Source organism: Opisthocomus hoazin, chromosome 25 (assembly GCF_030867145.1).
Source record: "Opisthocomus hoazin isolate bOpiHoa1 chromosome 25, bOpiHoa1.hap1, whole genome shotgun sequence".
Classification (NCBI taxonomy): domain Eukaryota; kingdom Metazoa; phylum Chordata; class Aves; order Opisthocomiformes; family Opisthocomidae; genus Opisthocomus; species Opisthocomus hoazin.
In genome coordinates this window covers 7,507,447-7,532,397 of record NC_134438.1, presented here as the reverse complement: position 1 = coordinate 7,532,397, position 24,951 = coordinate 7,507,447, and the positions used below count along the sequence as shown (strand labels likewise).

Sequence of the window (24,951 nt, the reverse complement as noted above, 5' to 3'; positions counted from 1 at the left end):
GCCTCCCTGGGCAGCCTGGGCCAGGGCTCCGTCACCATCAGAGGGAAGAAGTTCTTCCTCATCTTCAGCTGGAGCTTCCTCTGCTTCAGTTTGTGCCCATTGCCCCTTGTCCTGTCACTGGGCACCACTGAACAGAGTCTGGCCCCGTCCTCCTGACACCCACCCTGCAGATATTTATCAGCATTTCTAAGGTCCCCTCTCAGCCTTCTCTTCTCCAGGCTGAACAAGCCCAGCTCCCTCAGCCTCTCCTCGTAGGAGAGATGCTCCAGTCCCCTCATCATCCTCATAGCCCTCCACTGGACTCTCTCCAGTAGCTCCCTCTGTTCTCACCCCTTACATACAAGCATGTCATTATCGAGTAGTTAACCATTTGCCTGACAAGAGGAGCACCTCTGAGCCAGCGCACAACCTCACGTACTCCATGTGGAGATGGGGAAAAACAGGCAAGACTTTCCAGGTTTCCAAATGGCCACAAGTCAAGCACTGACGCAGCTATTGCATGCCGCACTGTGGGCTGCCCGACCAGGGTATCCACAGCAGCATGGTCCCACCACCAGCAGCACAAAGCACGACATTGGGCAGCACAGGCAAGGACCTAGCGAACAACTGGGCCACATCAGGCTGCTCCTCAGCTGCTTTTCAAAACCACAGGGCAGGCCATGAGCTTGCCAGGGCAGCGCTCAGAGCACTGAGGAAGAGCAGTGCTGCCGCCCAGGCCTCGATCCCCGCCCAAGGCCTACGAGGCCTGCGGGCCCTGCTGCCCCCGGGCCTGCGAGGCCTGAGGGCCCAGCACGGGCCCCAGGGCTTCGCCCGGCAGTTCAGCCTGCCCTCACCGAAGCACCCCCCGGGACGGTGGGGCAGTGGATGGGACAGCCCCTCGGAGCCCCCTCCCCAGCCCTCCTTTTCGGTGCCGACCCCCGGGGGGGGCAGCGCTGAGGGCCAGCACCTGCATCCCCCACCCCACGCCGCCATGGCCGCCCTCCGTGCTGCGCATGCGCAGCCCAGCCTGACCCCCCCCCCTCCCCGGCCGCCGTAGGCCACGTGACCCCGCATGGCCGCCGCCGGCAGCGATGGCGGCCACCCGGTACCGGCGGTTCCTGAAGCTCTGCGAGGAGTGGCCGGTGGAGGAGACGAAGCGGCAGCGGGACCTGGGCGTCTTCCTGCGGCAGCGGGTGGCACAGGCCTTCCGCGAAGGGGAGAACACGCAGGTGAGGCCGGGGGAAGGGGCAGCCCCGCGGCGGCGGCTTGCGAGGGGGCGAGGCGGGGCCTGGGCCGCGCAGGCGCCTTTTCCCCAGCCGGTGTCCGGACGGGGGCTGGCAGGGGGGTGGGGGAGGGGGATGCGGCTGAACGGAGGCGGCTGCGGCGGTTTCTGGGCACAGACCTCAGTTTGGTGTTGATATCGGGGGGGGGGGGCTCCCGTGGTGCCCCCCGCCTCGGAGCTCTCGCGGTTACAGTCGAGGAGAACATTGTGCCTGCGGGGCTCCGCGGTGAAACGAGCCCACCCGGGTCTCCTCAGGGCCTCTCCTAGAGTTCCCCCCCCGGGTCTCCTCAGGGCCCCCCCCCGAGCTCCCCCCCCGGGTCTCCTCAGGGCCCCCCCCCGAGCTCCCCCCCCGGGTCTCCTCAGGGCCCCCCCCCGAGCTCCCCCCCCGGGTCTCCTCAGGGCCCCCCCCCGAGCTCCCCCCCCGGGTCTCCTCAGGGCCCCCCCCCGAGCTCCCCCCCGGGTCTCCTCAGGGCCCCCCCCGAGCTCCCCCCCCCCGGGTCTCCTCAGGGCCCCCCCAGAGCTCCCCCCCGGGTCTCCTTAGGGCCTTCCCCAGAGCTTCCCCTCCTGGTCTTTAAGACCCGGACCCCAGCAGCCCCATCCCTGGTTCCTCGCACGGCACAAGCAGTTCTATGTGTCTCATTCTTCCTCCGTTTACACTCTGTGCTTTGGAGAGCCCCGCTCCCGTGGTTATAGAAGCGGGGTACAAAACACCGTGAATTTGTCAGCGCTGTGCTGGAATCGTGTTAATTAGTGTGTTTGGCTTAGCACGGTGATAGGGTGATAGCGCGAGGCAGTGTGGAGTACATGGAGGAATGCAACATTGCCTGGCACTGTTAGGATGCGGTGGTTATAAAATTGGATTCTGGCTACGGTTGTAATTGTTGGAGCTTAGGCTTTGGTGCTGTAACAAATTAGAGAAGCTGATGCTTGACTTGGGCTGCAGACCTTTACAGGCTCGGAGGTGGTGCTGTGGAATGTAAATCTGCCCTTTCTTAGCATAAAAACATTGCTCCAGAGATGCGTTTTCTACTTCAAGGGGCCATTATAGGCATCTAATTCTGTACTGGTCACCAGAATAGTCTGCAGCAGGCATTTCGGAAAGTGCTTATTGCGTTTTTGTATGCTCAGGACAGCTGAATTTGCTTCACCAATTGGCTGCAAGATCCCAAAGCTGCCACTCGTCTTGAAAATCTAAATTGATGCCTGCAGCACTGATGTCAATTTGTATGTATAAACGCTTAATACAGCAAAGGGAAATGTACTGGCAGACAGCAGGAGGAATGTCTGAGAAAAGAACTGGAAGCATAAAGGATACTTTATCAGTCTAATGTCTGTTTTATTCACATGGAATAAGATTTGCTGATTTTATGGGGGGGAGGAATACTGTTTCTGCTACCCATTTAATAGCTATTTCTCCTGTCATCACTAAAACATTAGCAGGGTCATTTGAAATGTGACGGCACTGAAGATCACCTGCAGTGTGATGGTGCTTACTCTTGACAGTCTGTCTGTCCCTGTATCCTCTCTCCTGCAGCAGCCACTGCCTGCTGAATAAGGAGAGCCCTTCCTTAGCTTTCCTAGTTTGCACAGAGACGTTACCCGCCTTGTGCTGAACCTGTGCCAGTGTCCCAAGGACAGATGCGCCGTGACATTTCATCCTGACATGTTTCTGTTGATGCTGTTCTTACTCATGTATCCATTTTAATCATTTATGTTTGATGTCATCGAGCAGCAATGGAGAGTTCTGGTTGAGATGGCCCCCACTGTAAAACAGAAAAACAAGATGACGTGCCATCCATGTCGTTTAATAGATGGCTCTGCAAGGCAGATGCACCTAGCAGAGGTTTAGGTATTAGCAAGATCTTTCCAACTTACTAGACCAAAATAGAAATTCATTTGCCCTTCACAGGCTGTCCAGTGTCTTTCATGCTGCTTTTTCCTAATCAATTATAAACTATTTTTAGCCTGCACTGGGAATTTTCTAACTTCCATCCTAGTACATTATCCTATTTGATGCTTTAGAATAAAACAGGTGGCAAACTGGCCTTTGAGCAAGAAGTCTCGCCGATTTCCCAGCAGCGGCCAGTAAATGTGCGAAGAAAACTGTCCAGCAATACTCTCATTAACTGTGTAATCACAGTTGATCTGTCGGATCTTTTCGAGCAGAGTTGAAGGTCCATTCTGGAAATCACATGCCTCGTTATTCTTGTAGGCCAAGCTGGTGAGAAATGGAGGGGAAAGAAAGCGATCCGCACTCTGGAGCAGCGTAGCAGGGGTCACCAGCATCCTACATTGCACTGAGAACTCACCTAAGCTGCTCCTTGACTGTCCTTCTCAGAAGCCTTGAAATGAGGTTAAAAATGCTATGGAGGTTTAAAATAAGACTTGTGTGATACTTTTATCCTTTTCTAGATTGCTGACCCTGAGACCTGTGACCGAATGTATGAGAGCTTGGTCAGAATCCACACCAACTACTACAAAAACAAGGTGAGCTTTGGCATTAGCCGTCATTGCTCTTTTAGGGCGTGAATCACTGCCTCATCCCAGCAGGGTTTCTGGGAACGTCTGACAGACAAGTGAGCCGTCAGGTGGATGCAGCACTACCTGGTGCCCTTGGTCACGCCGGGAAAGCTGCCGACCTCTTGGCCTCTGTGACATGTGTGAACAGTGGAGATGGTAATTCTTGCTGTGGATGAAGAGATTTCTTAGAGCTTGACTGAGAATGAGCCCAGACTCTACTGTACAGTGACATTTTTACCTGTTTTAGTGCGCTACAAGTAACATCTTTTTCTCTTTCTCCTTCTCAAACCTACTTTCTCGTTTGTGAAGTATCCACGCCTGAAAGACACAAGCTTCACCGGATTGACAGTAGAAGATTGCAAGATGATCCTAGCAACAGGTACTAATACTGGGCTTGGTTTGAGAATAAGTCAGTGCAGGAGATAAAGTACATCTAGTCTTTGTGGTGTTCACTGCATCACTTCTGCTAAACACCTGTGATTAAAGGACAGAATGGAACTGCCATGCAAATATATTAGGCCGTTTAATGAGGAGTAAGTTCAGGAATAATTGAGGGGACCTTCGGTAATCTATCAGGGCGAAAAGTCGATTGTATTTTGCGTTGGGCAGGAACTGCAGAGGGTTTGCAAGGGCTCTTTGAGATCAGACAGCAGAAGCTATGCGAAAGAAATGCACGTTTGCTACATCATTCCAAAAATTCTCAGCTTCTATTTCACCGTATTAAAATTCCCTTCAGTATTTCTCCTTTTGTATTATACTTTGCGAGAAAACAGGGTACCACAATGCAGAAATACTCTCAGCCAGATCACTTATTAAGTGCTGTGTAGGAAGCTAGTGCAGTTTTGTTCTGCTCCAGTTCCTGACTTTGATCGCAGTGCGTGGAAACTGAATATTAGTTGCTAGCGATAAGGGACTCCCTGCACAATTGATTGGAAGGGAAAACAAACTTGCCTCAGGCCCTGAAATAGAAAGGCATTAAGATGAAAAGTCAAAAAAGGAAAATATATGTAAGGTAAAGCTTTTATAAGAGGGCTTTTATTCTCTTGCTTTTCTGCTTTTCTTCCTCTTTCCCCATGTCTCTCTCTGTGTCTCTCTGTCCTCCTTTTGCAGACATCCTGAAACAGATGGAAGACATGAAAAAAGGGACATGGAAAAAACTGCGAGAAAAGTTTTATGCCAAGAAACCTGAAGAGGACTCGAAGTGATAGGCTAGCTCCCAGATTCTCCACTGTATATATTCCTAAAGCACTGTATGGTGCCATGATGAATAAAACCATTTATTCCTCTTAGCAACAGTATTTTTGTTCAGACCTACACCATACACCCTTCACTTTTAGTGCCCCCTCTTTTTTTTCCTGAAAAATCTAGGACATAGCTTAACACATCTGTGCTGAAACCATACTGGAGCAATGTAGTGTAGAAGAAAGAACTTTGTGGTGTTAGAGCAGATCCTTTGTGTTCCAAGGAATGGAACAACCAGGAGATGCACAACGCAAGTAGGTACAACCGCGTTAGCTTTAAATTTCACAGAATCACAGAATGGCAGGGGTTGGCAGGGACCTCTGTGGGTCACCCAGTCCAACCCCCTGCCCAAGCAGGGTCACCCAGAGCAGGCTGCACAGCACCGCGTCCAGGCGGGGCTGGAATATCTCCAGAGAAGGAGACTCCACAGCCTCCCTGGGCAGCCTGGGCCAGGGCTCCGTCACCCTCAGAGGGAAGAAGTTCTTCCTCATTTTTTCATTCCTCAAATTTGCTTGTGAAGGTAACAATAGTGATGATGTGAGAATGCGGATATGCTTGTGTTTCTGTATGTGAAATTGAGGGATAGATAACCTTTAATAATCACCTTTATTTTCCTTTTGAGAAGACACAGGCGAGGACTGAGGGTGACTCTTTACTATGGTGACAGTGGAGTAGTGCAAGAGTTTACAGTCAGATGCTGCAGTGGTGTGCAGTGGTGTGTTGCTGGGCCAGCTGGCTCTGTGCAGATTGCCCTCAGCAGGAAGAGCAGGTTCTGTATGGTTACTGTGTATCTGAGGGATAAAGATAGGCTTTCATGACATGTTGGTGCGTAGTGTGATTCCAAGTCTGATTAGTCCATTGCTGTGGCCTATTTTTATTCCTTTTTAAAGTATCAGTGTCTGTTCTTGGGAGGCAGAGGCACAGGACTGCAGTCGGGGTGACTCCAGCCCTGCTTGGGAAGGGTGCGTGTCTAGAGCGCAGCTATGCCAGGACGCTGCCAGGCTCCAGGCAGCACCAACAGCTGCTCCTTTTTATGCATTCAAACAGTGTTTTCCTGGCAAGTAGTGAAAGACACTGAAACTTTGCAGCAGGCTCTAATCCAAAGCTTCAGAAAACAAGGCTGGTGTTCAAGTTGATTCTTCATGGTAGCATTCTTCTTCATCTTCTGCCTGGAGCATCATACTACATTTTAAAGTTCAACAGCTGGAGCTGAGACCATTAGGTTGTTGAGCATCTTGGGTAAGAGCCCTGGTCTGGCTTCAGGTCTTTGGATTGTTCCATATTCTTATTTATAATGCCCCCATTACATACCAGAGTGCACAGGAAGGGCGCTTTCTTTACCATATTTAAGTTTTTATTATTATAATATGATTTTGTATTTAATTTAGTTAAGGCAATTTACACTTTAGTTCTTAAGTAACAATAACAACAACAACAAGAAAAACATTACACCAGAGATGAAACTAAAACACAGGACACCCCTTCACAGTGAACTCCTGTAAACCTGCAGTCTCCTACTACTACTGCCCAGATAGTCTTGGTCCACTGAAGGCAAAAGCCTGGTTTGCACTAGTACAAGCTTGGATACTCATCCTCGTCTGGTGAGTTAAATTAACAAATCCACCCCCTTGAGTTTAGCTGCTCTTTCCTGCACCACAGTGACGAACAGAATTCTTTAAATGGAGAGGGATCAGCATGGAGCAGGTACAGCAAATACGATGGCTGGTTTGCAAAGATCCACATGTACTAGTGCCACTCTTGGAATAAGTTAAATATTGCAGCCCTACAGCTAGTTACACTACACCTGAGGTGGAGGCCGTCAGAATGTAGCGCATGGAGATACAGATACAACCCTCCACATTTGCAAAATAAAGAGTTATTGCAATGAGGAACAGAAGTCCTGTATAATTTATCTTCCTACAAGGGCATTAGAGTAACATGCGGGTCCAGGTATTGTGAGGAATCCTGGCCAGTCCCTGGCTCCTGATCTGCTTACAAGCACTCTAACGAAAATGGTGACTGTGAAGCCCTTCTGCACCGTCCGTCTTTCTCCAACAGTGACGTCCATGTGTGCAACCCAGGAATAAGCAGCCTCCTTAGCTGATACGTGTGTGTAGTCCCTCGGTGGGTGAAGCCACTGCTGCTTTGGTCTCAGTGGTTCATGGTGTTCTGGACATCCACAAAGCCCATCCTCTGTCGGCGCTTCCGTTGTTCTGTCATCTAGAGTTCAAACAAGGACACAAGTGAGGCGGGAAGCCAGGCCTTCTCGCCACTCACCAGCGCCCTCCTCGAGTGTGTGACTGACGCATCTGCTTTAAGGGTCTGCCAGAAAACCCTGTGAGGTGGACTCTAGCTGATGAGGAGGTTAAGTATCAAAAAGCACATGTCCCAAGTGTCCCCGAACCCCCCAAAAATTGCTGCAGGAGCCCTTCGCTTCGTATCTGAAGTTTTTCTGGCTTGGGCTGGTTCTGCCTCCTGTTCCTTGCAATTGGTGTCTGTTTTGGTAAGGACAGCGGGTTGCCATAGTCGGGTGTTCCTACTTTTAAAAGTATTTAGTACCTGTTCCTTCAGCTCGTTCAGCTGGGAGGTGAGATGGGACACCAGCTTCATCGTGGTGTTGAGTTTGTCTTGCAGATTTCGGATCTCATTCTGTTCCCCTTCCCCTTCGTTGCTGACCAGCGACATGGCTCGCATCCGGGGGAACCAGTCAAGGTTCTTGTTCTGGCAAGGCAACCACAGAAATTGGGAGTTGGAGAGGGGATGATGAGGAGGGAAGAGACAGAGTAGGATTTAACAGGAAGCCTGGTTATGCTTTGAGATTAAAGAAATTCTCAAAGACTCATCTTGTCTGTATCTTTGCACATTTTCCATAAATAGTCCATTTCCAGCTCTTTTCTTACAGCTTTCTGGGCTCAAGTTCTGACATTTTTCTTTTCTAAACTTCCTTTCCCTGCCTTCTTGCCTTGAAATCACCTTGAAGTCACACTCTCTACTGCTTGGTTTTGCCCTCCATTAATCCTTAAGTACACAGTACGAAACATCAAACAGACAATGTGGTGTTGGCTGGGACTGCAAAGTGGGAATAACCAGCTAAGAACAAACTAAGGCACAAAAACGTTATTAAATATTTCCAAGAGCTCCTTCTCAAAACTGTTTTACTTTGGCAAGCCCCTTGTTCTCAGATCTTTCCCCGGGGTAGGCAGGTTGCAACAGTGAAAGCGCTGCCCTGAGAGGACGCGTACCTTGATCATCTGCGCCACGTAACTCTCTGGCCCTGTGTAGTCGGTCTTGTTCTTCACTCGCACCAGCACTATGAAGTACAGGTAGTTCCACATGTTGTGCTCGTATTTAATATGCTCCTCAAAGGACACTGTCTTGTTGTCAAACTTGTCCCTTTCGAGTCCTGGGAAAGGCAGTTGGGAACAGAGAAGGTGGAGGGAGGAGATGGGGAGGGGAGGGGAAGGTAAGAAGTGAGCAAGCAAACAAATGTGAAAGGAAGTACAGATAATTGCATCCTCTCACAGGTGTGACTTTCAAGAAGTGCTTTTAATAATTAGTTGGCATTTAGCACACAAGCAGCATCCATAATGGGGAAAATAACCCAGTTGTGTACTTAGGAGGCTTCTATTTAAAGTACTACTAGCTATGCTTCTTGCCTATGTATCTAAAAGCATAAAATGCACCCAGTGGGTCTTTTAAGAAGAAAAGCAGTGAGACTGACTGGGTTTTTCCCTTTCTTTGGATGCCTTCTGATGACTGAAAGCATTCCAGAACATTTTCCTGTATTTTATTTGCTCAGTAATATGGTGCTTTTATCCCACTGGCTAAGCGGTGGTCTCGGGAGCGATAGATGCACAGCAAGAACTCCACAATGTGGCATTTTAGTTTAACACCTCATTAACAGAAGGCGAGGAACAATACAGATAATTTCCCCTCTCAGTTTGTGTCCTTGTTTAAGCCTCCTCACGCTGCAGTGACCCATCAGGGAACAGATCTAAGTTTTGCTGTGAACCAAATGAAAGCCAGCCGAAACTTTTTTCCTCCCTCAACCCTGAGGAGAGGAAGAGCTTTGGGGTGATTCCTACACCGCCAGGTCCCAGCGCTCACCGCAGATGAAACAGGTCGTCTTCAGTATCTCTTCCTTCTTTTGCTTCTCACTCCTCAGATCAGCAAAAGTGTCGATGATGACCCCAAAGATGAGGTTCAGGACGATAATAATGACAATAAAGAAGAAGAGGAGGTCGTAGACAACCCGAGCAGGAAACAAGGACTCCTGTAATGGAGAAAAGGGATAAATGTGTCTCTTGCACGCCTCTTCTCTAGCCACTCCAACCGTGCTGCCTCGTCCCATGGGCCATGGGCTGAGGGTACCAGCTGAGGGGGAATGACGGGTGTGACGACAGGGGAAGAGAGGAGCAAAGCACTGGAGGCCAGTGTAGAGGGTAGAGCGGGAAGTGTCACAGCTTCCAGGGAGGGAGGGTGGCTGCACAGCGGTAAACGCAGCAGGACTTAGCAGAAGAAAGGGGCTGAACTCACGTCCTTCGATGGCTTCCGCAGAATGTCACCCACGCCCCCTCCGTTCCTCAGGCCGTGGTTCAGGACCGTGACGATGCACATGAGCAGCGTGTCGCAGGCGCGTTCCCACTGCTCAGCGTCTCTTTCTACAGTACCACAACGGGAGATAAAAGCAAAAACCCAGAGCATAGACAGGGCTTAAGTACCAGACCACTACAAAAACTCTAGAGCTGTGGGATGACTCTTGCTGCAGTGATGCAGTGGCAAATCCCCAGTGAGCGGGTGCTCATCGTGGATCTCCCAACCAGCAGCTCCTCTCGCTGTGGAGGTGTTTGGCTGAGCGCTCCTCAAGCTCCCACTTTCTTTATAACTAATCTACTTCAACATTTTTTTATGCCAAGGTCAGTGAAAAAACTGCAGCCCTCTTGCCTAACGTGCGCTAGAAATTGGGTTGTTTGTTTCCATCTTTGAAAAGCTCGGATTTTTCTGAGCTCGCTGACAAATGAGGCAGCCAACCTACTCTGCCACGAACAGAGTGAACCTTTCTAACGAGCTCACTTACCTTCCAAGGCAGTGGGCACAGCAGAGCAGCTAATTTTGTCACCGCTGCATGACTCCATGAAGGTCTCCATGTTCCTTTGCATCCCCAAGGGGTCATCTGCAAGTAAAAGGGACCGCAGCCTTGTCAGAGCATCGGCTTGCCTTACTAAAGCTCTTCGCTGCTGTCACGGGTGCTTTTCAACTGCCTCCTCTTGTAGCTTTGATGCTTCTGGAGAAAAAAAAAATGATGCTTCGCATTCTCCTAGCCTTTTCTAGGCTTTGAATCTTTTGCTCAAGTTTCAGGAAGAGCTCCACAGTGCGAAAACTTCGTTTGTAGCTGTCCACCACCTTCTCCGCCATCGCTCCTAGCCCCAAAACCCCGCTCTGTGCAGCATGAGGTCCCTAAGTCAGCACAGGCAGCTGCCTTCTCTGCCAGCCGCAAAACCAGTGCTAACAGGCATTTGCAGCAAGGGTAGAAAGCCCATGACTCGCACACACACGCACACACAGAGACACGCGTGCTTTTGCAGCGGGGAGGGAGCGGGGTCTCATGCAATGGTCCAGCTGCAGAAGGGGACCCACGCTCTGCTGGCCCCTCTCTAGTCCCAGCACCACAGCCACCAACGGCGAGGGCTGCCCAACCTTTGGCTTTGCTGTCCGGCAGCCGGTCCACCTCCAGGATGAAGTCATCCTTCAGGAACAGGAAGCCCACGATGGAGAAGAGGTAGACGAGGATGAGAGCCAGGAGGGCTGTCAGCAGGATGGAGCGCCCGTTCCGCGTCACGCTTTTGATGACATTAAACAAGGTCTCCTCACGGTAGATCAAGTCAAACAGCTGAAAGGACCCAGGAGCAAAAAAAATGCTGCAGGGTGCTGTTCTTGATAATGCCTGGCCTACCTACATCCCCTTTTATCCTGAGATCTTGGATCACTCAGCAGACCTTGACTAACTTTCACATAAAGCATTTAAGTTTCCCACCTTATTGTAGGGAAGCAGAGAAGAATGAAGTGACTTATGCACAGCAGGAGAGCCAAGAATAGGACACATGCACCCTGCCTCTGCCCTCACCAGCTCACGTTGTCTCCCAGCTGACCCAGATAAAGTACACAGCAGAGATCAGAAAGAGAGAGATAGCAAAAGACCAGGAGAGAGACAGTAATAGATACTGTCGGAAGGCAGAAAGATCAGCCTACGCAAAGATTAGAGCACAGTGAATTGTTCACACTGCTCTTATCAATCAGCCTGTGACAGGTGTCACAGGAACCTTCTAGCTTCTAACAGGGCAGCCGGGCTACTCCCACACCCCAAACTTCTGCGTTTATTGTACCAGGATGCTGTAGAAGAGTTCGTGCACAAAGAGTCCCAGGACACTCGTCAGGATGTAGCCAACATGGTAAAGAAATTCAACGTCCATGATCATGGCCTTGTAGCCTCGGATGAAGGTCCCACGATTGCCCACGAAGCTCACCACAAACACAATCTTATTGGTCAGCTGGGGAACAACCAGAAAGGAGAGGGCGTGGGGTTTGCTGCACTTTATGAATGCAGAACAGCCTCCTGTGTCATGGGCTGCTACGCTGTTTTTCCAGCGCATGGAGAACTTACATTGAGCGCTCCCAGTATGTTCAGAGTGAGTCCGATCCCCAAGTAATAAATCGATCGCAAGATCAGTGCCACGAGGAGCGGTCTGACACCATAGCGCTTGGTGAACAAGGCCATGATGGAGAAGCAGATCAGAATCCAGAAGAGCAGCGAGATCAGTGGGGAATCCAGCACTCCTGGGAAGAGAAGACCCACAGCAGTCAAATGGCATGAGATTCAATGCACGCTGCCAAGCCGACACTGTGCTGCTGTCCAGACTGTCCAGCAAAACTAACGTGCTGATTATCCGCGGGAAGAAAGAGAGAACTCACGCTTGAATGCGAAGACTAGTATTAAGATGGTTCTTGCTGACACTTTTTTCTATCACCTTTTATCTGAGATCTCAGAACCATGGTAAATGATGGAGGCTTTGCCTGACAGCAGGTACGTGTTGTGTCCTTGCTTCCCCTGTTCTACAAACAGGGAAAGCACAGCCCAGGGAGAAGAGATTTTGCCCTAAGAAGGGAGCAGCAGGAGGGCTGGCCACTGAAATCTTGACTCCATCCCTTCCTTTGGCCAGCAGAAAGGACTTGGGGCTTTAGGAGTCAAAAGGAGAATGAAGGTGGGGGGAGTAGAGGTACGGGGACCAGCTTTCCTGCCTACGGAGCTCCTCTTTTTCTTCCACCTCAAGCAGCAGCAGACACTGATGCACTTACCCATGGAAGTGGCTTCCACGTAGGGGTAGAAGAAAGCAATGATTATGTTGATGAAGACAGCCAGGTTGAAGGAAATGCTTCCCCAGAGAGTCATTCTGCGGGAGAACCAGTACATCAGCGGCATGCCTGGAGGGAGAGGAGGCAGACACACAAGTCTCAGCCAACCTTCTGCCAGCCGGGGAAGGCTTTATTCTCCCGGACATCCGAAGGGCTCGGCCCAGTGCAGCCAGTGGGCCTGGAGGGCCCCTTGCCTCCCACTTCCTTCAAAACATTAATAAAAGCTCCCTCCTCGTCTGCTGGAACAGGAGTGCAAGTTCAAAACGTTACTGCTCACACTTCTTGGCTTCTCAGCCCCTTGCCCTGCTCTGGCACCTTGGAATCAGATCGGCTCCATCCTCCTCCTCCCCATCTCCCACCTCCTACAGCCTCACGCCCTTCGGAACAACAGTGCCTTTGTCTTTTCCACGCTGGTTCTGGTCCCAGAGGAGACCCTGCCAGCAATTCCCCATCCATACTGGAAACTTGTTTCCTGATGAATTCCTAACATAGTTTTGACCGGATCTGCAAGTGTTTTCAGAGCTGCTACACTACCCCTTGGCTGCATCACAGTATTTTTAGTGTGACCCTTTCCTGAGCTCCTGTTATTTTAAGCCAGGATTTCCATCCTGATGGAGCCTTGAAAGCACCTAACCAGGTCTGCAGGGTGCAGAGCACCACATTTGCTTTCCCATAAGTAGCTGCGAGATCCTGGCTTAGAAGGCAACTGAAAACAAATGAAGAGAAGGCTTTACAGGTGAAAACACCTGCAGGTGTAATCCCAGGGAATGTGCTGTAAGATGCATTTCAGGCTACTTCAGAGGAACTGCACTAACGAGCACAGAGGAAACAGCCCTGGGACCTTGATTAACCTCCACTCCCTGCAAACTGCCCCGTGTGTCATGCTCTACAGAGGAAGGGGCACAGGGAGCTCAGAGATGTGATTTCCAGGCTGCTGCCAGGGTTTGCAGCCCTGGCTGCCTCCCACTTTCACAACTTTCCAAGTGCCTGTGCGAAGGGAAGGTCTGGTTTGCTCTTACTGCGCAGTTTCTTCTGCCATTCCATCTCGTTGTGGAGGAAGGACGACTGGTCGAAGAAATCACTGACTTTGCTGCCCTGCTCGTCCTGCTCCGTGGTGGTGAAGAGCCGGTACTTGGTCTCCTTGGTGAGGAACTCACAGATGCCAGGCACCGGGAAGATTATCTGCTCCATGCTTCGGTCCAGGCGCACAATCTGCAGGAAGCAGGGCGCAGCAGAGGGTGTCGTCAGATCCTGCCCCTGTCATGCTTCGCCTTCCTCTTTCCCAGACCCAGCTGTGCCTTCCCCTCCTCCCTCCCACTCCACCGGGATCCAAATATCACCGGCCTCTTGTCTATAACATCAAAAAAATCAACCCAGCAAAGGCAGCCCTGGCTGTGCTGGAGGAGAGCTGAGAGTGCCTGGACCCTTGCTGGCCCATCTGCCAGGAGATCCATGCCGCCAAGCGAGGATGGGGCTGCCGAGTCACAGAATCACAGAATCCCAGCATAGCAGGGGTTGGAAGGGCCCTCTGTGGGTCACCCAGCCCAGCCCCCTGCCCAAGCAGGGTCACCCAGAGCAGGCTGCACAGCACCGCGGCCAGGCGGGGCTGGAATATCTCCAGAGAAGGAGACTCCACAGCCTCCCTGGGCAGCCTGGGCCAGGGCTCCGTCACCCTCAGAGGGAAGAAGTTCTTCCTCATCTTCAGTTGGAGCTTCCTCTGCTTCAGTTTGTGCCCGTTGCCCCTTGTCCTGTCACTGGGCACCACTGGAAAGAGTCTGGCCCCGTCCTCCTGACACCCACCCTGAAGATATTTATAAGCATTTCTAAGGTCCCCTCTCAGCCTGCTCTTCTTCAGGCTAAACCCCCACTGCTGCTGTGAGAAAAAGGAGGGGTCTGGGTGGGCCGCTCATTCCCTCAGCTCCTCACAGGCTCCGCTAATGCCTCCAGCTCTCTGCAGAGCCAAGAACCCATTGGCTTCTTGCCGGCAGAGGCACGGGAAGGCTCCTGGTGCAAAATAACAGGGCACGAAGCAGCTGGAGCACGCGTGGGATTCACTGACCACGTGCATATGGGCAACCCAACAGCTCGCAGGTCTTGCCTCAATTTGGGACGTGTGTTTCTCGTAATACGCCAGCGGGTCCTCCTCTTCTTCCTGGACCGGGGCTGTCGACTTCAGCATCTGCGTCAGCTGCTTGTTATTTAGGCTGAGCTGGGATGCAGGGAGAGGGAGAGAGGGCAAGAGTGGCCTCAGCCGGGGGTGTCAGGTCTAACTCTGCACTGCCAACGGCGTTCCTCAAAATCTACCAAAGCTCATGAGGTTGCAGGGAAAAGCGAATGAATTAAAGCTTCCTAAAGGGGTACAAGCCCTCCCTGAGGTGACAGACATTCGATTCCCTGCAATAATTACATCCAAACTCTGCTAATCCACAAATTACAAATCAATGCCCACAAAACCCCAGGGAAATCATATTACTGCTGAATCTCATTTAGGATCTAAGGTACATAGGCAAGAAATGACAGCAAAGGACTCAGCCCTTCCTTTTCTGAAGGGAAGGTGAGAAAGCAGTGCCCCATCGGGGCCACCAGCCTGTCCCTGCAGCAAGCTGGACATCACCCTACGGCTGAGTCTTGCTTGGGGAGCCTGGCAAATACAGCTCACTGCAGCTTGGTTATACAAGATGCACATGCCTTTGGGCTTGTCGTTTGGGCTACAAGGGCACTGGTAAGTCTTTCTTTCTTCAGTCCCCCTGGGGAATATCAAAACCCATGAAATCTTAAACAACAAAGCCCAGGGTGGCTCAGCAAGGGTAGGAGAAGCAGCTCTTTGCAGGCTTTGGTCAGGGTTGGGGTGGGTTGCGGGGGCTCTGCCTCCATTTCCAAGGCCCCTCCGTACCATGGATGAGATGCCCTCCTCCTCCTCCTCCTGGATTCGTTTCACCGGCTTCAGGAGCTGCTGCAGGGACTTGTTGTGTCGGGACAGCTGGAAGAGGGACAGCGATAGCCGGGTGAGCACAGGCTGGCGAGCAGCCACCCCTGCACAGGGGAGCGGGACCGCCGGCAAGCCGGGGGCTGGCTGGTCACAGGAGCCAAAAGCGTATTTCCCAGCCATGCCTCCCCCAGGAGGCCAGCCCGGCTGGAGGAAATGTAAATAAATACAGAGAAAAATGTGCAAGTCAGTGAGTGGGAGCCCAGCATGGCATGGGGAGCCCAGCCTGGCAGGGACCCTGCTGTCACGGCTCAGTACCTGCAGTGCCAGAATATAAATGTTGTGGCCGACTTCCCGGGGGGAAACTTCGGCGTTCTCACACTCCTCCTCCTGCAGATAGGCTTTCTTAATCACGTCGACCTGGAAGGCAGCAGCGGGACAGTGAGCTTCTCCCCATCTCCTTGCCCCATTTTCCTCCTCTGGCCACGAATGGCTCTGGGAAAACCATCAGGCAAGGATGTTTGTGCAGAAGGTGGTGATCAGCAGCACGGCAGATGAGATGGTTACTGGATTGCAGACCAAAAGCTGCCTCCGGACCCACAGGACGTCCAGCAATGGGCCAGGGGGGAGGCTGGGGGCATTTCACTGTCAGCCCTTACCAGTTCCTGCGGGCGGAGGCTGATGAGGATCCGCTCAGCGTTTTCGCTGTCGTGTCTGCTCTCCATCAGAGCCAAGAGGAGCTTGGAGGCATTGTCCTGGCAACAAGAAGCCATTGCTGAGGGGAGCTGTGCCCTGCCTCTGCCCAGGGCTTCAGAGCGGGCAGAAACCCCCAATGCCCCAGTCAGCTGCAACTCCCCTGTGCCAGAGGCATCTGAGCCTCTCGCTCACAGCCCTGTCACAGAATCACAGAATGGTCAGGGTTGGCAGGGCCCTCTGTGGGTCACCCAGCCCAACCCCCTGCCCAAGCAGGGTCACCCAGAGCAGGCTGCACAGCACCGCGTCCAGGCGGGGCTGGAATATCTCCAGAGAAGGAGACTCCACAGCCTCCCTGGGCAGCCTGGGCCAGGGCTCCGTCACCCTCAGAGGGAAGAAGTTCTTCCTCATCTTCAGCTGGAACTTCTCATGCTTGAGTTTGTGCCCATTGCCCCTTGTCCTGTCCCACCAAGCCCACGTGCTCCCACACTCCAGGACCTGACACACGCCCAGCAGCCACCTCACCCCACAGCACACCCCACAGCCATGTCAGCGAGCCCACGCTGCGATGCAGACGCACGTGCCCACCACCCCAGCCTGGGCCTCTGCCTACCTTCAGCTGCAGGACCAGGTCCATCCGGTATTTGCAGAGAGGGCTGATGTCGTTGAGGATGAGGGCTGTGATGATGTCGATCCCGTTGGACTCGTGGGTCACGATGCAGCTCTGGGGGAGCAATGCCGTGTGTTATCCCACGGATGCTGCCAGTCCTCCCAGCTTCACTCTCCAACACAGCCCAGGTCCAAAGCAGTGCCCTGCCTGATTACCCCAGGAGCCCCAGGTCTCCTCTCCCCGTGGGCAGGGCACCGTTCGTGTCACTGTATTATTTAACCTCCATTTGCTGCCTGGCTATGCTTGGCTAGATGCATCGCTGTGCACCCTGCTGTCCACGTTCTGCTCCCGTTCCAGCCCTGAAACCAGGCGCTGGCCCTGCTGCTTGCCCACACGTCCCCCCCAGACCCTTCCTTGGGTGTCCCTGATATGGGGTGAAATGCCCCAAACACACCAGGAACGACCCAGACCCTCAGGGATACCCCCAGACCTGGTTCTCGTGGCAGGGCCCTTGGCAGTACTCGGTGAGGGTCTCCAGGGTCTGGGTGATGAGGGCCACGTTGTACTCGTTGATGTAGAGGCCCAGCAGCCCCAGCCCCCCCGTGGTGCTGCCGCACATGATGTCGAGGAACTGCAGCGTCTCGCACACCAGGTTGTAGTTGGTCTTGTTGTTCTGGCACCGGAGGAAGTTCTGTTGAGCAGAGCCTGCAGTTACGGGGCTGAGCGGCATCACTCTGACGGGGGTGGGCAGTCCTGACGCCCCTTCTGACACCCCCTCCGGCTGCAGCTCCGTGGAGAACTGGGCTGTAACGTACAGACCTCCAAGAGCAGCACTCAGTCCCACAGACACAGCCGTGCCATGAACTTCCACCACATCAAGCAAAGTTATCCATAAGGGATGGTGCCTTTGCAATGGGGAAACTGAGGCACGGAGCTGTTGGTGCAATGCCTTTCTGGACCAAATTAGGGCAGAGCCCAGCCTTCCCACACCCCAGTGCTGTGGCCTCTGCCCTGAGCCCCGGACCCCAGCAGCCCCCGTAACCAACCTGCAGGTCCCGGTTGTGGTTCTCACAGAGCAGTTGCAGGAATCGCAGGATAGGCTCCATGATCAGGACCGTCACCCCCATTTCGTTGTTCTGGCCCTGCTCCCCCGTGTCATGGCCCTTCCGGAACCCTATGGCCATCGGGTATCGGGTGGGGGTGCCAGGCATCAGGAAGGTGTCTCCTCGTCCTAGAGGGCAATCCAACCTCGTTAGCGTCGGGCTCTCCAATGAGGCATCGGCTCTACCAAGCGGACATGGCCCCATACCTTTGGTGCCAGGGTCAGGCTCCTCTTTGTCCTCGCGAGGCTTGTTCCCGATGTCATTCATGTTCACAGACACTGTAGACTTGGTCTCCTGCTGCGCCTTCTTCATCCGGTCGTGCAAAACTTTGAAGAACTTCTCGGACTTCTTGTCGCTCGTCATGAGGTTGTAAAAGGATTTCTGGGAGGAGAGGGGACAGCTGTTCAGGTCTCCACCACGGGGTCCAAACTGTCCCTGCCTGCCCCTCCGATTTGGTAGCCTCCAGCACACATGACCTTGTCTGAGAACCTGGTGAGCAGGTTTATTTCCATGCAACAGCCCTGGACATCACAGTCCTTGGATCTACAGGGGCAGATCGTCCCCTGCTGCTGTGCTCTCCTGTACCCTAAGCAGGGTTGGGGCAGAGCAGGCAGTGATTACAGCAGCTCCAGGCCTGGAACCCTACTGGTTATTGTATGTAAAATTTTTTGGCTTCCCGGTGATAAAGGATTCAAGATAACCCACGAGTTATCAGCCAAGAGCTGCAGCCTTGAGCCATTTTAACAAGCCCCGGCAGAGGGCATCAGCACGACTCCAGAAACAACCCGCAACAACTTGCCCCTTCCGCAGCATCCAGCCCTCCAGCTCCATCGGGCCACCGAGCTGGAAAACTCCAAACCAGCCAGATTTCTGCAGTTCCTCCTCCGGACGGCCAGCCAACACATGCAACCAAACAGCATTTTGGCAAAGCCTGCTGCCCAGGGGCCAGCTCAGGACAGAGGACTGCCCTGCACCCATGTCTTCCAAGTGCTGGGACCGTTACACTGCACAGACCAAACCATGGCTGGTGCCCACCACGAGCTGAGGCTCAGCACCTGGATCTCGGTGTTGCCTCCGTCCAGCAGCCGGATGGCAAGCAGGATGCTCTCTTGGAAGATCTTCTCGTTCTTGGTGTTCATGATGAGGTCAGCCACCAGCTTGGTGGCTCCTTCTCGGTCCAGCCGGCACTGGACAGCAGCGATAGCAGACCAGTCCTGGTCTTGGCCTGCACGAGAGAACACGGACGGATGTGATGCTGCGGTGGTGCAGGAGAATGAGCACAACCAAATCACTACCGGGGCATCTCAGTCCCATCCCTTCATCTCCCCAAACCTTTACTGCAATGGAGGTGGGGGCATGGCAACCAGCTACAGACCCGATCCCATCGTGGCTCGGGAGCCGGGAATTCGAGGTGTGTGTGAGCAGCACAGAGAGACAGGGAAGGCGCAGGAGAGGGGCACTCACCTCCCCCAGCAGCATCCACGATTTCCCCTTTGGAGCTGGACTTCTTGTTCTGCAGGTAATTGTTCAGGAGCATTTTCCGCAGCAGGTTGCCCTGCCAAGACAAACAAACGTCATGAGTGTCCCAGCACCAGGGCCAGCACTAGAGCAGAACGAGGCCAAGTGCCCACGGGCTGCAGCGGGGAGGGCACTGCCAGCCTGGGAAGCGGAGGCTGCACAGACAAGGAGCGGGGCTGAGGACGTGCCACGGGACCACGGTGCTCACCCTCTCGCCGTACTTGTTCCTCTTCACCAGCATCTGCTGCAGTGTCCTCAGCACCTTGATGCACAGCTTCTCCTCCGTCTCCATGAGGTCCTTGGTGTGCTGCACCAGCCTGGCACAGCAAAGCCACCGTCACACAGCCGAGAAGGACAAGGGGGTCCCTGAGGGAACCATCCCCACCACCCCTCCAGGCTGCAGGCACACACTGGGATGTACAACCCACAACGGATGGTCACCAGCCCTTCTCAGCACTCCCAGCAACCCCTGAGAAATTGCAGAGCATCCTCACTTGGACAGGAAACCTCCGCTCTCACATCGCTGAAACGCCTCCGTCCCCTCCATGAAAAGCAGCTCTGGCCGGTGGAGGACATCCACCAGGACAGAGAGCTCAGCCTCCACCAGTGGTTTCAAGCGATCCTCCAGAGCATTGATGATGTCCTACAAGTCACAGCACACACCTTTAGGGCCAATGCATGCCTAGGAGACACGAGTACAGGAGAGGGACCCCTGCAATGCCAGTGCCTTCTTGCTATCATGCACTGATCCATGCCACCCCTGCCTCCCTGCCCCGTACCTGCAGCTTCTCTATGATATTCTTGTAGTCCCACTGGTTGGGGGTGGTGGAGACGCGAGGGAAGGTCCTCGTGGCCGTCTTGTAGTTGGACGTGTTCCTCTGCACGGTGCTGGTGGAGCTGCTGTTGAGCAGGGAGCTGACGTGGGCGTCCAGGTCCATGGGCAGCGCGATGGAGCGGCTCTTGGCTGCACGAGACGGAGCCAGGGTTGGGGACAGCCATGACCCAGCCCACCTCATCGGCTAGGTGCTACCACAGTGCCTTGGGCTGGGCACCCCCTTCACCAGCTCTTCATTTGCAGCAGAGAAGATCTGGGTTAAATGCAAGAGTAAAATCCTCCAGGCTAATGAGGGGTGGAGTATTTCCATCCATCCCTCCCCACCACAGCACAACATTGTCCACAGACCCTCCAAGCCCAATGTAGGATAGAAAGAGGCACCACCTCCAGTTTTCGGTTGGGAAAGCCCAGCCTGGAGATGTTGTAAGCACCCTGCCTCAAATTACAAAGGGAAATCCCCACCCAGCGTCTAACCACCGAGCAATCCTTTCCACAGGGTGACTCAGTGCTAACACTTGGCCTGAGTCAGGCAGCCACAGGCAGGCTGAGGGCAAAGTCCTGGTGAGGGAAAGCCACCATAAACGCTGGCTTTGCTTCCAGGCCCTTCACCAGCAGCAGGGACACACCAGGCATCTCCCAATCAAGCCCAGGCTTCAGTTATTCCCACACCACCCTGGTCACGCCTGGAGATGTAGTTCAAAAAAAGCACATCCCGGAGCCAAACCTCCCGGTCCCTGCCCGGCAGCTTCTCGCCAGGGCGCCCAGCCAAGACCCGCAGCAGGGACGATGACTCCTGCTCGCTGCCGGAGCAGAGGCAGCCAAGGGTGGCTGCATCCTCCGGGCCGGTCGGGGACAGAGCATCCCTCTGGCGCGGCTCCTTACCGACCATGGCCAGCGTGCGGATGCAGGCTTCCACCGAGCTCTTGTGCTGCTGCTGCAGCCAGGGACACTCCAGCAACCTCATGGTGGACTGGAGAAGCTGCACCACAATGGTCTGGTGGGTCTGCAGGAGAGAGCAGGCAGGTATGTATAAGTGCGAGGTGTGTCCAGACCTTATTTTGGGGGGCTCGATGAGCCCCTTGACTCCCCTGGCCACAACTTGGCCATGCAGCACCTCATTACCTGCAGTGAGGTGCTGTTCTCTGAGAAGGGGGAGCTGAAGAACGCGTTGATGGTGTCCAGCACCACCGTCAGCACGTACTTCTCTAGCGTGGGATCCGGCAGGCGCTTCTCTCGTTTCTTGCACATCTGTGAGGAGAAGGGAGGATGCTGATGGTACCACAGCAAGGTGAGCATACATCCTGGCCAGATGCTGCTGGGATGCAGCACTGCTGCGACCTTGCTGAGCTGCAGGATGTAGCTGGTGACACAGCTCCTGACGTGAGAGAGCTCTGACTGCTCCCCAGCCCAAAGCGTAGCAGCTATGCAAGTCTCCAGGGTGCCCATGCCCCATATCTGGCTTCCCAAGCTTCAAGGGAGCCTTGGTGACACCAACCTGTCCTCATTCAATGCAGCAGCCATTGCTGCAGTGTCCCTCCCACCCAACCCTCCCCATGTACCCGGGCCATGTCCAGGGTGAAGTTCTCAAAGAGAGTCCAGATGTGGTTGCTGGTGTAGATCTCCTTCATCTCCACCTCTGTGTCCACGTAACAGTGGTTGACGAAGTTCACATAGGCCATCTTCACCTGCCAGGGAGGAAGCGAGGGAGAGAGGCATAGGTGCCATGAGGGGAAGGCAAACAGTGCAAATCACCAGCACCCTCCTCATGGGCATCCTGTACCTCCGTGATGCAATCCTCATGTGTCACCACCCGCACCACGTCCTCCAAGGGCAGCAGGGACGTGCACTTGATTTCCGTGTAGACATTCTTGCCCTCGGCGCAGGCGGCCAACAGGTCCACCAGTGAGATGTGGTACATCAGTGGGCTGTTCTCCTCCACCCCATCCCTGGCTGCTGTCATCATCTCCAGAAGGGTGGCCAGTGAAGCCTTGTCGTTGTAGAAAACCACCACATCGTCCCCGGCATTGGTGAGCTGTGAGGAAAGGTCAGCAGTCACCACTCCAGAGAAGGAAGATGAGAAACCTCGCAAGGCAGAAAACGGTGTCCTCTGCACTGGGGCAATGAGAGGGAGCACCCAGAGCAGGGTGAACGGGCTGTGCATTTACAGGGAAAACCACACAGCACAACCAACTTGAGGGACTGCAAAATGGTTATTGGTTCTTGGACTTTTTACCAAGCTCTTGGAGATGCTTCCAGCTCCAGGGAGAAGCCAGCATGGCCGGGAAGGCTCTTTCTCAAGGAAGAAGCCAGCCATGCACCTCCTGGGAGCCGTGCCCTGCTGCACCCCGCGCTCATGCCCCACGGGCTAGGGGGAGAGGTGCTCACCTCGGTCATGATCATGTCCTGGCACTTCTTGACGTACTTGCCCTCGGCCTTGATGATGGTGTGCAGGAAGTCGAGGTACTGCACGTGGCGGCCATGGGTGGCCACGCAGTGGATGAAGTGCTGTGGCACCGTCTCGTTGATCTCCGAGCAGAGCTGGTAGTTGTTGAGGAAGATGTGCTGCATCGTCTCAGCCTCCAGAAGCTGCGGGACCAGGGGAGCAGAGTTAGGCTGGGGGGCTGTGAGGAAGAGCCTTCCCTCCTGCCCTGACCCTTCCTCTCCTGGGGCCTCCTCCTGGCTTTTGTATCTCTCAGCCCCAGGAGCAGTACTGACTTCTCTCCCTGTGCTGTTGCCTGCCATCACGCTTCTGTCCCCTCTCCTTACCCCTGGGGTCAGGAACAGGTTGAGGTGTTTGTGCAGTAGAGCCTGGTTTTCCTGATTGCCAGCACAAAACTTCTGCAGGAACTGGTGGGTGAATTTCAGGATCTCCATCATCTTGGCATCACCCTGAGGGAGAGCAGAGAAGGGAAATGCCCGGAGTTGGCAAGGGATGGAGAGCAGGAGCAGGCTGCTGCCCCTCCTGCCCTGCGCAGCTGCAGGACCCAGCCCTTGCCCTGGGCACTTCAGGACCAGCCAGCTTCTGCCCACCCACCTTCTCGTAAGGGATCTGCAGCAGATCCAACATCACTTTGTGGGCATCCATGTTCTTCAGCAGGCGCTGCTGCTTCTTGCGCACTTGCTCTCCGACCCCACACATCTTATTCAGCCGCTCCAGGATCTGGGGAGACAAGGACCACGGCAGAGGGGAACTGAGCCTGGGAGCCCACCAGAATGGCCGCCAGGGCTGGGGGCTTGCCTGCCCTCCAGATGTGCCCTCCATAAGCCCAGGTGTTCCTTGCATCACTCACAAATTTTGGCACCCCCCTCAGAAATCCTCCTTGCAAAGCCACGCAGACAGCCCTTGCACCCATCACCAACCCTCTCCCCCATCAGTCCCCCCAGTGCAAGGCTCACTCGCGAGCCCTGGGGATGTAACAGGGCTCCTCCTTGCACGGAGTTGCCAGGAACAAGCCCTGGCTTGGACTCATTTCTACTGAACCACGGGAGAACTTGGAAATCCCCCTCATGACTTCACCCTTTCCCTCCTCGCTGGTGCACCCGTGCCAGCCCAGGCCAGGCAGACATTGCTGGCCGTGCCTCCAGGAACAGCCCTGCGGACAGGATTCGGTCTCACTTACCCCCTTGACTATCTGATAGTTCTCACTGCTCTTCTCTCCTGGAGCAATGACCTCTTCGTCGGCAGCATGCTGCAAGGGGAGGAAAACAACACCAGGGTCCCACTGCACCTCTCCAAAGCTTGGGGCATAACTTACACCCCGCAGAACCCTCCCTCACCCTCCTCTTCCAGGGAGAGGGGTGCATGGCCCATTGAGAGGACTTAGGTGTTGGATTGAAGTGAGCTGCACCTCTGCCTTCCACTCTTCTCCCGCCCTGGTTCCCAGCATCTTGCTCGGGGCTCTCACCTCTTTCTTCTCCTTCTTGTTGCCCTCCACCGTGCTGTCCCCTTTGCTGCTGCCCTTCTTGTCCACCCAGAGCTCTGATTTCTCCACCATAGTGCGGAGTTTGTCCAGCTCTGACTTGATCACCTTGTAGTTCTCGACATCCTGGGCTGAGATCAGGAGCTGAACCTGCAGCGACATTCCCAGGGGTTTCCAGTTTGGGGCACGAATCCCATTCCCAGACCTTCCTCAAAGGAAAAGGGGCCAGGACCCAGCCCATGTCCTGCTTGTGCTTAGAGGTGCTCCAGAGCAGCGTCCCACCAGGGTTACCTGTTTGAAGGTGTGCAAGACTTCCTGCCTCTGGCTGAAGTGCTTGAAGAGGAGCTGCAGGGAGCCGGAGATGAGCGGCGGGTAGTCATGCATCGTCAGGTGGATCAGCACCCGCAGAAACATCCTCCCTCCCTCGTCATCCACCTCTAACATGCTGCTCGTCTTCCTGAAGCCGGGATGAAAGCGCTTGGTGTTAGCAGCCGCGTGGGAGCTTGCGTGCACTCAGTCACCCCTCGGGGCTGATGGGGACAGCGGCATTAGCCTTTAGAGCCTCATCTTCCTCAGCAGCACGGACAGGAGAGGAAGAGCCCTACGGCCAGGCTAACTATGCGCTGGAGGGCCAGGGACTCACCCCACACCAAACATGGCTTCTGCGTGCTCGCCGATCCGGTCCAGGTTCATGGCTGCAGCTGAAAGGAGAAGGAAGGGAGATGAAAGGGCTGGCCAACAGGATTGTTGTGCATCAGCAGAAACCGCGCAGGAACCAACCCAGCCCCCTGGCCCCAGCCCCAAGCATCCACAATGGACACAGGATACCTCATCCCATCTGCACAAACTGCCCCAAGCTCCCTGCCAGCAGCAGTGGCTGGTGGAGAGCTGCTGGAGCTGCCACCTCCACAAC

The 24,951-nt window shown here is 54.2% G+C and overlaps 2 protein-coding genes across 5 annotated transcripts in view; one reads left to right on the top strand and one right to left on the bottom strand.

Annotated features, from left to right (window-relative positions):
• Positions 1-1,031: 1,031 nt before the first annotated feature.
• Positions 1,032-5,070, top strand: UQCC2 (ubiquinol-cytochrome c reductase complex assembly factor 2). Its single transcript, XM_075443275.1, has 4 exons — positions 1,032-1,208; positions 3,674-3,748; positions 4,091-4,160; positions 4,892-5,070. The coding sequence occupies exons 1-4, from the start codon at positions 1,071-1,073 to the stop codon at positions 4,984-4,986; spliced, it is 378 nt and encodes a 125-aa protein (XP_075299390.1). The 5' UTR covers positions 1,032-1,070; the 3' UTR covers positions 4,987-5,070.
• A 1,285-nt stretch (positions 5,071-6,355) lies between these two features.
• The window catches only part of ITPR3 (inositol 1,4,5-trisphosphate receptor type 3), a 43,706-nt gene continuing 25,110 nt past the window's right edge, over positions 6,356-24,951 (bottom strand). For 2 of the 4 annotated variants that reach the window (XM_075443258.1, XM_075443259.1), the window contains 34 exons: positions 24,682-24,739; positions 24,330-24,495; positions 24,024-24,188; positions 23,739-23,807; positions 23,153-23,278; positions 22,885-23,007; positions 22,504-22,704; positions 21,899-22,150; positions 21,678-21,803; positions 21,241-21,366; positions 21,001-21,121; positions 20,063-20,247; positions 19,778-19,926; positions 19,492-19,600; positions 19,230-19,320; positions 18,821-18,990; positions 17,709-18,146; positions 17,153-17,353; positions 16,666-16,776; positions 16,019-16,114; positions 15,678-15,779; positions 15,327-15,413; positions 14,532-14,642; positions 13,453-13,645; positions 12,377-12,502; positions 11,685-11,857; positions 11,407-11,571; positions 10,721-10,913; positions 10,101-10,196; positions 9,560-9,684; positions 9,131-9,296; positions 8,266-8,426; positions 7,583-7,744; positions 6,356-7,243 (listed from right to left, as the gene is read on the bottom strand). In XM_075443258.1, the coding sequence (XP_075299373.1) occupies positions 7,175-7,243; positions 7,583-7,744; positions 8,266-8,426; positions 9,131-9,296; positions 9,560-9,684; positions 10,101-10,196; positions 10,721-10,913; positions 11,407-11,571; positions 11,685-11,857; positions 12,377-12,502; positions 13,453-13,645; positions 14,532-14,642; positions 15,327-15,413; positions 15,678-15,779; positions 16,019-16,114; positions 16,666-16,776; positions 17,153-17,353; positions 17,709-18,146; positions 18,821-18,990; positions 19,230-19,320; positions 19,492-19,600; positions 19,778-19,926; positions 20,063-20,247; positions 21,001-21,121; positions 21,241-21,366; positions 21,678-21,803; positions 21,899-22,150; positions 22,504-22,704; positions 22,885-23,007; positions 23,153-23,278; positions 23,739-23,807; positions 24,024-24,188; positions 24,330-24,495; positions 24,682-24,739 (5,012 nt within the window). In that variant the 3' untranslated portion in view covers positions 6,356-7,174. The other 2 variants (XM_075443260.1, XM_075443261.1) reach the window with 2 other exon arrangements.

Coding starts and splice junctions, on each gene's coding strand:
- UQCC2 (XM_075443275.1), top strand. CDS start 1,071: ATGGCGGCCACCCGGTACCGGCGGTTCCTGAAGCTCTGCGAGGAGTGG. Junction 1,209..3,673: donor GCGAAGGGGAGAACACGCAG/GTGAGGCCGGGG, acceptor ATCCTTTTCTAG/ATTGCTGACCCTGAGACCTG. Junction 4,161..4,891: donor CAAGATGATCCTAGCAACAG/GTACTAATACTG, acceptor CTCCTTTTGCAG/ACATCCTGAAACAGATGGAA.